Genomic DNA, 15,346 nt, shown 5'->3' on the forward strand with positions numbered 1-15,346 from the left:
TCGTTTGGAAATATTATGATCTACCAATCATGACACCAGCCTAAATATAATGATATCTAAATATTTGATTCTGAGAGCATCTAGAATTAAAGATATCTATCCAAAAAAAAAGTATGGTCCATTAAGTATTATAATATAGCTCACAAAACAGTCCCCGAAAAGTAACTTTGGAAAAGAGATTGGCCTTGTAACATATTAATCATTAATACTAAAAATGTAGTCTCATCATGAGTGAGTTCACAGCATTTTCCCAAGCCACGCCCCCACAGATTAATTTAAATAAAATAAAAAAAATACAATGACAAATTTGACTGATTTAAAGTATTTGCTAATGAACCCTCTCTATTGCAAGAGCACAATCTAGACTGTTGCTTTATATAGCTTTGATTTCACAAATAGCTTTAGACCTTTTACTGGAAACTGGCACAGTGAGGAAACGCATGCTCCGAAAGATTACATAAGGAAACAGAGTATATGAGTAGTTTCTGATACACAAAGGGTCCGAGGACACTAGATTTTAGGTTAAAATCTATATATTTTGTAAAAGAGAAAGTGAATGTTTTTTTTTTTTTTTTTACTATTTTTAAATAAATTTTTGCGTGCACTACTTTATTTTAAGGTAGATGGTGCAAATAATGGGATATTCTATTTACACCCCTGTGCAAATAGTGTCAGATACTATTTGTACCCATTTTTAAATACTAACATTCAGTATATGGGCATCACTGCAGTGTGTTTATTTAGAGTCCCACAGACACACTACATTAACCCCAACCTTACCTTATAAAAAAATAGCCTTGGTTTTACTGCAGTTACCAGTTTCACCGTGGTATATTTTTTTACATTTACATTAACCACAAAATTTTACCATGGTGTCTATATCAGCACCATATTACTGTACTAACAACACCTTGGGCAATTGAATTAAAAGTATGGTTTCTGCCAAAAACATGGTTACTACAATATTAGTAATACAGTGATTCTGAGCCGCTGGAATGAGTGTGATCGACACAACTAGCACAAGTGACTGACAATACATTTGGAAACAAGACCTTACCATTGCAAGGTGTACATGGTGACAAAACATTTATTGGGAAATCTGTCCTGAAGACAAAACAGCTGATTCGCATCAGGAACAGTATAATATATATATATATATATGTATATCCTTTTGAGAAACAGTTCAATATTTAAGTCCTTTTTACAACCAATCTCCACCTTTGACCAACCCCAACCAGTAGGTGGGTGGCTGAATGTGAAAGTCACTTCTAGACCAGAATGTTAAAGTGAACATGTAAAAAGAGGGATTAAATATTGACCCATACCTGTCATATCACTTCTGAAGACATGTATATATATATCCACTGGAGTTGTATGAATTACTTTTATGCTGCATTTATGTGCTTTTGGAGCTTCAAGGTTTTGTTCACCCTTCACTTGCATTGTATGGACCTACAGAGCCGAAATATACTTCTAAAATCTTAATTTGTGTTCTGCAGAAGAAAGAATGTCATTCACATCTGGGATGGCATGAGGGTTCGTAAATGATGAGAGAATGTTCATTTTTGGGTGAATTATATCTTTAAAACTTGGTCAAAGGCAATTATGATTGGCACACATCCATAATTTACTCCAAAGCAAATTGCATTCATTTACTCTTGGAGTGCTGGACATTTATGTATAACATCCAATCCAGAACAACAGAGCTGATCATGAGTAAACAGAAAGGAAGGTATTCCCATTAGTCCATTTACATCATTATCCATGCATCCAATGTCCAGGAAGATGATTGACTAAATGGAGAAAATTAGGTACAGAGAAAGATGTTTAGAGAGCAATGTTAATAGGGATCATAGGGATAACAAGTTAACAGCCACAGATGCATCTCTCACCTGTCTCATCTTAACCTCTACTTGCTCTCCAGAGCTTCCTCCAGGGCTGTCACCACCTCAGCTGGATCAGGAAAATTCAGTTTGCGAGGAGGACCCTTCTTAATGCCAGACCACAAATCAACCTCAACTCAGGAGAGAGCAGGTTAGACAGAGATGCAAACAAAGATGGAAGAAGAAATAGCACATGTAAGAAGCAGACTGAGGAAACAAATCCTTAGAAAAATGTGTGTTCCTTGGTAGAGAGAGATATTTGACCAAACAATGCATGATATATATATATATATATATATATATATATATATACAGGTCCTTCTCAAAAAATTAGCATATTGTGATAAAGGTCATTATTTTCCATAATGTAATGATAAAAATTTAACTTTCATATATTTTAGATTCATTGCACACCAACTGAAATATTTCAGGTCATTTATTGTTTTAATACTGATGGTTTTGGCATACAGCTCATGAAAACCCAAAATTCCTATCTCAAAAAATTAGCATATCATGAAAAGGGTCTTTAAACAAGCTATTAACCTAATCATCTGAATCAACTAATTAACTCTAAACACCTGCAAAAGATTCCTGAGGCTTTTAAAAACTCCCAGTCTGTTTCATTACTCAAAACCGCAATCATGGGTAAGACTGCCGACCTGACTGCTGTCCAGAAGGCCATCATTGACACCCTCAAGCAAGAGGGTAAGACACAGAAAGAAATTTCTGAATAAATAGGCTGTTCCCAGAGTGCTGTATCAAGGCACCTCAGTGGGAAGTCTGTGGGAAGGAAAAAGTGTGGCAAAAAACGCTGCACAACGAGAAGAGGTGACCGGACCCTGAGGAAGATTGTGGAGAAGGACCGATTCCAGACCTTGGGGGACCTCGCGGAAGCAGTGGACTGAGTCTGGAGTAGAAACATCCCCGCATTCCCCAGGTCAAGCCACTTTTGAACCAGAAACAGCGGCAGAAGCGCCTGACCTGGGCTACAGAGAAGCAGCACTGGACTGTTGCTCAGTGGTCCAAAGTACTTTTTTCGGATGAAAGCAAATTTTGCATGTCATTCGAAATCAAGGTGCCAGAGTCTGGAGGAAGACTGGGGAGAAGGAAATGCCAAAATGCCTGAAGTCCAGTGTCAAGTACCCACAGTCAGTGATGGTCTGGGGTGCCATGTCAGCTGCTGGTGTTGGTCCATTGTGTTTTATCAAGGGCAGGGTCAATGCAGCTAGCTATCAGGAGATTTTGGAGCACTTCATGCTTCCATCTGCTGAAAAGCTTTATGGAGATGAAGATTTCTTTTTCAGCACGACCTGGCACCTGCTCACAGTGCCAAAACCACTGGTAAATGGTTTACTGACCATGGTATTACTGTGCTCAATTGGCCTGCCAACTCTCCTGACCTGAACCCCATAGAGAATCTGTGGGATATTGTGAAAAGAAAGTTGAGAGAAGCAAGACCCAACACTCTGGATGAGCTTAAGGCCGCTATCGAAGCATCCTGGGCCTCCATAACACCTCAGCAGTGCCACAGGCTGATTGCCTCCATGCCACGCCGCATTGAAGCAGTCATTTCTGCAAAAGGATTCCCGACCAAGTATTGAGTGTATAACTGAACATAATTATTTGAAGGTTGACTTTTTTTTAATATTAAAAACACTTCTTTTATTGGTCGGATGAAATATGCTAATTTTTTGAGATAGGAATTTTGGGTTTTCATGAGCTGTATGCCAAAATCATCAGTATTAAAACAATAAAAGACCTGAAATATTTCTGTTGGTGTGCAATGAATCTAAAATATATGAAAGTTTAATTTTTATCATTACATTATGGAAAATAATGACCTTTATCACAATATGCTAATTTTTTTAGAAGGACCTGTATGTATATATATATATATATGTATAAGTAAGACTCTCTTTCTAACCATGCAATAAATGACTTTCCTCCCAGGGTTTCAAGCAGTTGGCCATTGTAGAGTTCACTTAGAGAAACCTTGAGTTTTAAGATGTGGTTTTCCAGAAAAGTCTTCAAGAGATGCTGGTTCATAGACATTACCTCATCTGCAGGACAAGTGAGTAGATGTCATTTGAAATTATTTCATTATAAAACAGATATTACATGAGTAAGCAGATTAATTTCAACCATAATTAACAATATGTTATTGGGTCCTGGGTTGCTCAGTGAGTAAAGACTCTGACTACCACTCCTGGAGTCGCGAGTTCAAATCGTGACTCCCACCTAAGCAACAAAATTGGCCTGGTTGCTAGGGAGGGAGTCACATGGAGCATGTGGTTGCTATAATGTGGTCTCGCTCTCAGTGGGTGCCGCGGAGAATAGCGTGAAGCATCCATGTGTGCTCCACTATCAGAAAGAGTGGGATAGTGGAACTAAAGGTTGACACTTGCATCACATTCAAGAACATTTACATTTATGCATTTGGCAGACGCTTTTATCCAAAGCGACTTACAGTGCACTTATTACAGGGACAATCCCCCCGGAGCAACCTGGAGTTAAGTGCCTTGCTCAAGGGCCCAACAGTGGCATCTTGGTGGTGCTGGGGCTTGAACCCCCGACCTTCTGGTCAGTAACCCTGAGCCTCAACCACTGAGCCACCACTGCCCCCATACATGTTGATCTAGAAAGAATAACATTTGGACACAGGGAAGAGGATGTTTTAATTTCTAAAATGTGTATTGGACATTGTACATTAAGTTTGTACAGAATAGGCAAACATGAGAATGGTAAATGTGACAAATGTGGTCAAGAAGAATCAGTAGAACATGTAATTTTAACATGTTGTGAGAGATCAAGATTTCATCTAACTCATGCTTTAAGATCTCTGGGAGTAAATAATGTGTCACTTCAGGTTTTGTTGGGAAATTTCCCCAATCAATCAATAATTTATCAATAATTATTTAATTACTTAAAAGATACATGACTGATCAATAGAAAATGAGATACGTTTGTTTTCCCGACTTCCCAACAATTTAGCGCTCCACACTCCAATCCAATAGGTGGCGGGAATTTCAATTCTAATACCAACTGCCTTAAAACACCAGAAGAAGAAGAAACCATTAACGTGATGTCATCTACACGCGACACGTAAACATCACTGAGGTTTGAAAAGACACCACGATACTTTGATAAAAGGAAAGTTTTTTTTTTTTTTTTTAAATAAGTCACATCGCAAACTGTGGATGTTTGATTGCTCAGTATATGTTATGATAAACTTAAAAACGTAATTTACAAAAGCCAGACCGCCATCTATTTAATTATATAACACGCTAACAGTGTACCTCATCTGTGTAAATTCTTATTAAACGAGTTTCAACAGGTATATCACACTCATTAGATACACATTAACTAATTGCCCGTCTTTAATAATGTAAGCTTATCTAGTTTTCTAAAAAGTGGTACGCGAACGAACAAACTCTCTAAACATTCAGTTATTTCTCTATCACAGTCATGACTGCAGAAGCCCCAGAGAAGTCAGCCGAGGACGGCTTAAGCTCGTCGGGCAGTGCTGGAACAGGGACACGTTTCGATCTGGAGAAAGAGACTGAACTGCGCTTCGAAGTCGAAGCAGGAGAACGAGTGCAGCTCGAGCTTCTGTCCGGTATGGCAGAGGTGTTCGGGTCCGAACTCAACAAGAACAAGAAGTACACCTTTGCGGCAGGCTCTAAGGTCGCTGTGTTCACTTGGCATGGCTGCAGTGTGTCACTCTCAGGCAAGACAGAGGTGAGACATTTCATAGCACTGCTCATGATGGCAGGGGGATGGATAATTAATTTAAACATGTCTTTCCCCATGAATATAGGTGGCTTATGTCTCCAAAGATACGCCTATGCTACTGTATCTGAACACTCATGCAGCTCTAGAGCAGATGAGACGGCAAGCAGAGAAAGAGAACGAGAGAGGTCCTCGGGTATGTTTTCCAGACATGTATCTCAAACAATTAATGTATAGATTTAAAGCCCTCACCTTGTTCCAAACAAGTATGACTTTAGTGGGGCACAGGAGGAGATGTTTGGGACTGACAGCCTTGGTCATCATTCACTTTCATGATCATTCATGATGTCAGAATTGTAATTTATGTGTGAAATATCCCTTTAAATGTCATGTGTGTTTACAGGTAATGGTTGTTGGACCAACTGATGTGGGAAAGTCAACAGTGTGTCGACTGTTACTGAACTATGCTGTGCGGCTGGGACGAAGGCCTACACTGGTAGAACTGGATGTTGGCCAAAGCAGTGTAAGTAAACGATGCCTGAAATACAGAACAATGCAGAATCTTCTAAACATTACACTCTTGCAACAAATTATGTGCTGTCTGTATATGTAAAGGACAGTTTCAGGTTTTAGACCTCAATCGACAGCGTTTGTGGCCAAATTGTCACCACAAAAATGATTTTCGACTTGTTCCTCCTTTTCCTAACACTAAATTGATAATTTTCTAGTCCAAGTTTCACATCCTTCGATTACACAGTATGTCCACACTTTGCTCTGCCATTATTGTAAAGCCCCGTTGACGACCTGCATAGCCTGCTCTAAATTTTGGAATCTGGTAAAATGTTGCATGTGCTGTGTGTGCAAATTTTACATCGTATTTTCTGTTTATTGTCTCAAAAATATATACATTTTAAAATAAAATATGAATTATTGTGTGTGTGTATGTGTATATACCATATCTCACAAAAGTGAGTACACCCCTCAGATTTTTGTAAATATTTGATTATATTTTTTCATGTGACACACCTAAAGAAATAACACTTTGCTACAATGAAAAGTAGTGAGTGTACAGCTTGTATAACAGTGTCAATTTCAAAATAACTCAACACACAGCCATTAATGTCTAAACCGCTGGCAACAAAAGTGAGTACACCCCTAAGTGAAAATGTTCAAATTGGGCCCAAAGTGTCAATATTTTGTGTGGCCACCATTATTTTCCAGCACCTCTTTTGTGTGGCCACCTCCAGCTTTAACCCTCTTGGGCATGGAGTTTACCAGAGCTTCACAGGTTGCCACTGGAGTCCTCTTCCACTCCTCCATGACGACATCACAGAGCTGGTGGATGTTAGAGACCTTGTGGTCCTCCACCTTCCGTTTGAGGATGCCCCACAGATGCTCAATAGGGTTTAGGTCTGGAGACATGCTTGGCCAGTCCATCACCTTCACCCTCAGCTTCTTTAGCAAGGCAGTGGTCATCTTGGAGGTGTGTTTGGGGTCGTTATCATGCTGGAATACTGTCCTGCGGCCCAGTCTCCGAAGGGAGGGGATCATGCTCAGCTTCAGTATGTCACAGTGCATGTTGGCATTCATGGTTCCCTCAATGAAATGTAGCTCCCCAGTGCTGGCAGCACTCATGCAGCCCCAGACCATGACACTCCCACCACCATGCTTCACTGTAGGCAAGACACTTGTCTTTGTACTCCTTACCTGGTTTCCGCCACACACGCTTGACACCATCTGAACCAAATAAGTTTATCTTGGTCTCATCAGACCACCATGGTTCCAGTAATCCATGTCCTTAATCTCCTTGTCTTCAGCAAACTGTTTGCAGGCTTTCTTGTGCATCATCTTTAGAAGAGGCTTCCTTCTGGGACGACAGCCATGTAGACCAATTTGATGCAGTGTGCGGCATATGGTCTGAGCACTGACAGGCTGACCCCTTCAACCTCTGCAGCAATGCTGGCAGCACTCATACGTCTATTTCCCAAAGACAGCCTCTGGATATGAAGCTGAGCACGTCCACTCAACTTCTTTGGTCGACCATGGTGAGGCCTGTTCTGAGTGGAACCTGCCCTGTTTAACCGCTGTACGGTCTTGGTCACCTTGCTGCAGCTCAGTGTCAGGGTCTTGGCAATCTTCTTCTAGCCTACGCCATCTTTATGTAGAGCAACAATTCTTTTTTTCAGATCCTCAGAGAGTTCTTTGCCATGAGGTGCCACGTTGAACTTCCAGTGACCAGTATGAGGGAGTGTGAGAGCAATGACACCAAATTTAACACACCTGCTCCCAATTCACACCCGAGACTTTGTAACCCTAACGAGTCACATTACACCAGGTTGCGAAAATGGCTAATTGGGCCCAATTTGGACATTTTCACTTAGGGGTGTACTCACTTTTGTTGCCAGCGGTTTAGATATTAATGGCTGTGTGTGGAGTTATTTTGAGGGGACAGCAAATTTACACTGTTATACAAGCTGTACACTCACTATTTTAATTGTAGCAAAGTGTCATTTCTTCAGTGTTGTCACATGAAAAGATATAATCAAATATTTACAAAAATGTGAGGGGTGTACTCACTTTTGTGAGATACTGTGTATACAGGTCCTTCTCAAAAAATTAGCATATTGTGATAAAGGTCATTATTTTCCATAATGTAATGATAAAAATTAAACTTTCATATATTTTAGATTCATTGCACACCAACTGAAATATTTCAGGTCTTTTATTGTTTTAATACTGATGATTTTGGCATACAGCTCATGAAAACCCAAAATTCCTATCTCAAAAAATTAGCATATTTCATCCGACCAATAAAAGAAGTGTTTTTAATACCAAAAAAAAGTCAACCTTCAAATAATTATGTTCAGTTATGCACTCAATACTTGATCGGGAATCCTTTTGCAGAAATGACTGCTTCAATGCGGCGTGGCATGGAGGCAATCAGCCTCTGGCACTGCTGAGGTGTTATGGAGGCCTAGGATGCTTCGATAGCGGCCTTAAGCTCATCCAGAGTGTTGGGTCTTACGTCTCTCAACTTTCTCTTCACAATATCCCACAGATTCTCTATGGGGTTCAGGTCAGGAGAGTTGGCAGGCCAATTGAGCACAGTAATACCATGGTCAGTAAACCATTTACCAGTGGTTTTGGCACTGTGAGCAGGTGCCAGGTCGTGCTGAAAAATGAAATCTTCATGTCCATAAAGCTTTTCAGCAGATGGAAGCATGAAGTGCTCCAAAATCTCCTGATAGCTAGCTGCATTGACCCTGCCCTTGATAAAACACAGTGGACCAACACCAGCAACTGACATGGCACCCCAGACCATCACTGACTGTGGGTACTTGACACTGGACTTCAGGCATTTTGGCATTTCCTTCTCCCCAGTCTTCCTCCAGACTCTGGCACCTTGATTTCGAATGACATGCAAAATTTGCTTTCATCCGAAAAAGTACTTTGGACCACTGAGCTACAGTCCAGTGCTGCTTCTCTGTAGCCCAGGTCAGGCGCTTCTGCCGCTGTTTCTGGTTCAAAAGTGGCTTGACCTGGGGAATGCGGGATGTTTCTACTCCAGACTCAGTCCACTGCTTCCGCAGGTCCCCCAAGGTCTGGAATCGGTCCTTCTCCACAATCTTCCTCAGGGTCCGGTCACCTCTTCTCGTTGTGCAGCGTTTTTGCCACACTTTTGCCTTCCCACAGACTTCCCACTGAGGTGCCTTGATACAGCACTCTGGGAACAGCCTATTTATTCAGAAATTTCTTTCTGTGTCTTACCCTCTTGCTTGAGGGTGTCAATGATGGCCTTCTGGACAGCAGTCAGGTCGGCAGTCTTACCCATGATTGCGGTTTTGAGTAATGAAACAGGCTGGGAGTTTTTAAAAGCCTCAGGAATCTTTTGCAGGTGTTTAGAGTTAATTAGTTGATTCAGATGATTAGGTTAATAGCTTGTTTAGAGACCCTTTTCATGATATGCTAATTTTTTGAGATAGGAATTTTGGGTTTTCATGAGCTGTATGCCAAAACCATCAGTATTAAAACAATAAAAGACCTGAAATATTTCAGTTGGTGTGCAATGAATCTAAAATATATGAAAGTTAAATTTTTATCATTACATTATGGAAAATAATGACCTTTATCACAATATGCTAATTTTTTGAGAAGGACCTGTATATAAATAATACCCACTTTTTAACAGAAGTGTATAAGTGCTTTTATAATATATTAAGATTAATATTTCTGCCTTTAAACCCTCCCCATTTACTTCCATTGTATGTGTCTCACTATAACCTCTATTTTTGCTTTTTTTTTTTTTTTAAAGAACAGAGTCATTAAATAATTTGTGGTTATCAACATTATGCCACAAATACTGTCAATATAGCTTAACTTGTATTGAACCTGGAATATTCCTTTAATTGTTCTTGTCTGTAGGTGTCTGTGCCTGGCACCATGTCAGCTCTGTGCATTGAGCGTCCTGCTGATGTAGAAGAAGGCTTCTCTGTGCAGGCTCCACTTGTCTTTCACTTTGGCTCCACGACACCAGGAACCAACATCAAACTTTACAACAAGGTACTGACAAATTTGCACTTAATAGAGTGGGCTCCTTAAAAGATTTAAAACAACAAGGACTGCTGGTAGACTGAGCTTTAGCTCAGAAATTTAGGAGTGGTGGTGGTGTAGTGGTCTAAGCACCATAACTAGTAATCTGGTAATCAGAAGGATGCTGGTTCGAGCCCCACAGCACCACAGCCACCACCATTGTGTCCTTGAGCAAGGTACTTAACTCCAGGTTGCTCCAGGGGGATTGTCCCTGTAATAATGGCTCTGTAAGTCGCTTTGGATAAAAGCATCTGCCAAATGCATAAATGTAAATTAGAAACACAAAAGGGAGCACCCCTATATAGAGTAGTGGGTGATCGATATATCACACAAGCCGATAAATTGGGCGATATTCTGAATTTTTCATTATCTGCATCAGCTCATTTTCCCGTTTGGCTGTTTTGTTTTTAAGGGTGCAGAAACGCAATTGTGTTACTACAATAATAGACCAGTTTGCAACACAGTCTCCTTTAATGGTTCACATATCAGAGCCATGGCAGATGCGTTTGAGCTCAACATTAACAAAGGCAAATATCAATAAAACTTCTATCATATACATCTGTAAATATGAGAATATCACGTTTAAACATACGTACTTCACTATAATATCTTCCTCCTGAACTGTAGCTTGTGTTCTGTCAGCCTGGATCAAAACTCAGTTTTCTGAGTTTCATGACAGTCAGTCCATAACAATCCAAGCAGGCGATCCGGGACGTGTAAACTGTCAGGAGATTGCTGCTTGCTGGATCCACACAAGCATGTGAGAACAACTTAAAATTAAAAGTGCTTTACGTGCCATTCGTGGTTTCTTGACTTCTGTGTGCACTGTTATTATTTCCTTCTTTTGTTTTATATATATTTATATATATATATATATATATATATATATATATATAAAAATTATGTGCTGAATGACTAAAATTGGATGCCTAAACCGAATCAGAAGAAACTTATCTACCCAATCTAAAATATAATCATATTTTTTAAAGATTCTTTTTACAAAGTTCAAGTTTTGTGTGAAATTGAGGAAATATAGTGCTAAATAAGAGTTTATTCATTTTTAGCTATGTCATGTATTTATTAACTATATTCAATTGTGTGTGATATCTGCATTATATCGGCCTATCGACTACCCTGCCAGTGCTGGTCCTATCCTATGGAGCATACTGGGGCCCCCGTCAGTATGCTCCACTTATAAAGATTTTGACAATGTGTGTGGGCCCCCTGGCGGATCGGGGGCCCTAAGCAACTTGCCTGTAGGGAGGAGCGGCACTGCGCTATGCTCTCTGGATATCGGCATCGGCCATTAAAAAAACATATTGTCCAACCACTTATAGAGAGCAGCAAACAATTCAGGTACAATCAATAATGACAATGAGAAGATATCTGTGCATCAATATATAAAGCTAGAATAAATTACAATTTAAGCATTACTAAATATTTGAGCATTGCACCGTTAAACTTGTGAATCAAACCCTACGTGTCAATTAAATATTTACAGAAGCCTCTGTCCAGCCGTAACGTTTGGAATAAAAATGCAAACTGATTAAATTACATCATTGAGCTTATGTTTGGCATGGTAAACCCTTCAGACATATATTTACATTTATGAGAAAAAGCATTATGTAAAAATAACGCTTTAAAGCTTCTTACAGGCTCTTCAATATGAAACTAATCTAAACGTTTAACTTTCCGGTGTCTGTTGCCCGCTGTCACTGGCATGCAAAGTTTCAACACATACAAATTATGTGGGAGACTATTATAATTAAGTCAATTCTTCCAGTCTGTTATCTTAGTATTTAGTTATTGCACCCTTTTTTTTTGTTTTCCTCCCCTTTTCTCCTCAATTTAGAATTCCCAATTCCCAATATGCTCCTCGTGGTGGCATAGTGAATCTGGTTCACATCCGGGTGGCGGAGGAGAAATCTCAGTTGCCTCCGCATCTGAGACCATCAATCCGCACTTCTTATCACGTGGCTTGTTGAGCACGTTACTGTGGCGACATAGCGTGTGTGGAGGCCCACGCTATTCTATCTTATTTTTTAACATATTTACATACAGTATTTTACATATGAGTCAGTATGTTTGTCATCCCTCCTCCATTCTTAATCAACACTTATGTCAAACCTTTGAATTTAAGTGGTGCTGTTAAAGTTAACATGTAATCCAAACCTATTTATTTTCTTAATGCACATTCCTCAGAGCGGTGACCTTGTGGTCATCGCAAGTGCTCTGACATATTGAGCTATGTGCTCTTGGGAGTCCAAGGTTCGAGTTCAGCCCATGTCATGCCATTCACCTCTCACTTGCTGCACCTTTTGAAATGACTTTCCTTTTTGGTTTATGTCATGAATCCCTCTTACATGTTCAACCCCTCTGCTCCAATCACATGGCTCCATTTAATCAAATTCTGATTTATAAATTCAAGTTTTGACCTGCATTTTTTTGTTTCACTCAGATAAACATTAGTGAATGACATTTCACGTTGACTTCCTATTGTAGTATGCTTCACCAGACACTTTAATAGAATGTATAATAATGCATTTCCCTTTCTTTCTCTTTGTGGGTATGTAGCTTACTTCATGCCTCGCAGAAGTGTTTTCTCAACGCTGTGAGGTGAACCGTAAAGCTAGTGTTGGCGGCTGTATTATCAACAGCTGCGGCTGGGTCAAAGGTTCAGGTTACCAGGCTCTGGTCAACTGTGCTTCAGCCTTCGAGGTGGATGTTGTTCTAGTCCTGGACCAGGAGCGCCTCTACAATGAGCTGAAACGTGACCTGCCACACTTTGTTCGCGTAATCCTTTTGCCAAAGTCTGGTGGTGTGGTGGAGCGCTCCAAGGACTGCCGGCGAGACACACGGGACGAAAAGATCAGAGAATACTTCTATGGCTTTCGTGGAACCTCTTTTTACCCTCACGCCTACGATGTACGCTTTTCAGATGTGCGCATATACAAGATCGGAGCACCCTCAATCCCAGACTCTTGCCTGCCGTTGGGCATGTCCCAGGACGACACCCAACTGAAACTTGTCCCGGTCAGCCCAGGGCGGGATTTGACCCATCATGTGCTGAGCGTGAGTTCTGTGGAGGATGAGGGAGAGTCAGATGCTGGTCAGAGCAGAGGAATTTTGGAGAGTCCTGTCTGCGGCTTCATAGTCGTGACCGCAGTGGACACGCAAGCTCAGGTGATGACTGTACTCTCACCAGCGCCCAGACCACTGCCACGGCACACTCTGCTCATCATGGACATTCGTTTCATTGACCTTAAGTAGATGGCTTGCAATGGAATGGGGATTAAGGGACTGTACATGGCAAGCCAAATTTACTTTTAAAAACATGCAGGATATGAATTATAGATATCAAGTATTACATTTTCAATAGTTAAGATGCTAATTCTTAATTTTATGAATGTAATTACTACTAGTGAAAGTGCAAATTTTTTTTAAATCAGTTATTACATTTGCACTAGTAAAAATGTAAATTCTTAATAAAAAAAACGATGTCATAGCTCTCAGAAATACACCTACTTGATATCAAAAATTGAATTTCAACTACCAAGTGTTTTTTTTATGTATTTTTTTTTTATCTATAATTGCATTTTCACTAGTAGAATTTCACAGTGATCTGTCATTCACTCATATTTGAAATGCAATTACAGATATCTAGAGTTAATTTTGTACTTGTTGGAAGTAGTTCTTACTAGTAAAAATGAACATTTATGATATCATTAATTACATTGTTACTAATACAAAATATCTTTTCCTTGTGTAAAAAAAAATATTACAAATAGTGACTTTTTTTTTTATCTCTGTAAATGTTTTTCAACATGTTAGGTTTTGGTTATTCAGATATCTAGAAATGTATTTTATATATCAATACGTTTGATTGTAATTAAAAGTAAATGCCTTTTTACTAAGTACAATCACAGATATCAGAAATTAGCATTGGCACTAGTGAAAACCATTTTACTGATATTAAAGATTAGCTTGTTTAATAGTTGCAATTCAGTTGGTGATATCAGTTATGGACATTTGCACTAGTAACAATGTTATTATTGATATCAAAAAGTATAATTTTGCTAGTAAGTAGTTTATTGCTGATATATGAAATTGTGATTTCAACTTGTCAGAAATACATTTTAGAGATCCCTAATTGTGTTTTGTATAGGAGTGGATGACAGATCATTGTGAAATTCCACAAGTGAAAATGTAGTTACAGATATCAAGAATTGCTGTTTTAATTCATTTAGATTTTTGATATCAGGAATGTTTATTTCTGTCAGGAAGACTCGCAGACTTGAGTAACGTTTAAGATTACATTTATTTGATGAATATGAAACATGAATGTAATGTCTTTCTTTGGCGACTGCACCATCTGGCGGTCCGAAGAAGTTGTGCTCTGGACTGTCAGATCCTGCCAGAGAAAAGAGGCTGTGACGAGAAGACTAGCACTCACCTGGTGGCAGTGGGGTGGTGGAGGTTGCGTGTTGGCACATTAAAACGTCAATGTGATATATTGTAAGCAGACTTATAAAGTGATGGCTGATGCACGATTGCTAGGAGCTACCTAACTAATGCTGTGATTATGTACAAGTGAGCTATGACGACATTTCTTACATTAAGAATTCACGAAGTTCAAATGTAATCACTGATATCAAAAATGTGCACTTTCACTTCTAGTAATTCCATTTCTGATATCAAGAATTAGCCTATTAACTAGTGAAAATGGAATCATTTATATATCAACAATGTATGTCCTGTAGGTGATTAAAATGTCATAAACCATAAGTAAAAGTGATAGTAATAAAACAGGGACATTATTTGAAAGACACGTTTGTCTTAACAGGTCTCGGAGATCTCTACTGAAATCAGAATTTGTAAAACCATATCTCTAAAGTTCTTCAACTGTATTTTAAGATATATTTAGTTTTCAAAGGGCTCATTTTAACCATTTTCTACATTTGTGAAAGCTGTTGTGTTTTTAATATATATTATATATAATCAGTTGCATTTTCATCTGTCCTTCTGAACAAACAATAAAACCAACCAAACCCAGTTTGACTACATATAATTCTGCATGCCATATTGGATCACTTAAATTATATTGCATCTTTTGTGCAAGTTAATTGAGCTATTGCTATATTGAC

General features: G+C 39.2%; 1 protein-coding gene across 2 annotated transcripts; it reads left to right on the top strand.

Moving 5' to 3' along the window:
* The first annotated feature begins 1,785 nt into the window (after positions 1-1,785).
* On the top strand, positions 1,786-15,248 carry LOC127617305 (polyribonucleotide 5'-hydroxyl-kinase Clp1-like). 2 transcript variants are annotated; one of them, XM_052089271.1, is made up of 7 exons: positions 1,786-2,034; positions 3,834-3,954; positions 5,347-5,621; positions 5,701-5,808; positions 6,016-6,135; positions 10,035-10,172; positions 12,777-15,248. In XM_052089271.1, the coding sequence occupies exons 2-7, from the start codon at positions 3,918-3,920 to the stop codon at positions 13,470-13,472; spliced, it is 1,374 nt and encodes a 457-aa protein (XP_051945231.1). In that variant the 5' UTR covers positions 1,786-2,034; positions 3,834-3,917; the 3' UTR covers positions 13,473-15,248. The 2 variants fall into 2 exon arrangements, with proteins under 2 accessions (XP_051945231.1, XP_051945232.1); XM_052089272.1 differs by lacking the exons at positions 1,786-2,034; positions 3,834-3,954 and adding an exon at positions 5,013-5,217.
* The last annotated feature ends 98 nt before the right edge of the window (positions 15,249-15,346 follow it).

Source organism: Xyrauchen texanus, chromosome 23 (assembly GCF_025860055.1).
Source record: "Xyrauchen texanus isolate HMW12.3.18 chromosome 23, RBS_HiC_50CHRs, whole genome shotgun sequence".
NCBI classification, from domain to species: Eukaryota; Metazoa; Chordata; class Actinopteri; order Cypriniformes; family Catostomidae; genus Xyrauchen; species Xyrauchen texanus.

Excerpts from the sequence above, each read along its gene's own strand:
- LOC127617305 (XM_052089271.1), top strand. The coding sequence starts at position 3,918 with ATGCTGGTTCATAGACATTACCTCATCTGCAGGACAA. Across the intron at positions 3,955-5,346 it reads TTACCTCATCTGCAGGACAA|TCATGACTGCAGAAGCCCCA; the intron begins GTGAGTAGATGT and ends TCTCTATCACAG. Across the intron at positions 6,136-10,034 it reads TGGATGTTGGCCAAAGCAGT|GTGTCTGTGCCTGGCACCAT; the intron begins GTAAGTAAACGA and ends TCTTGTCTGTAG.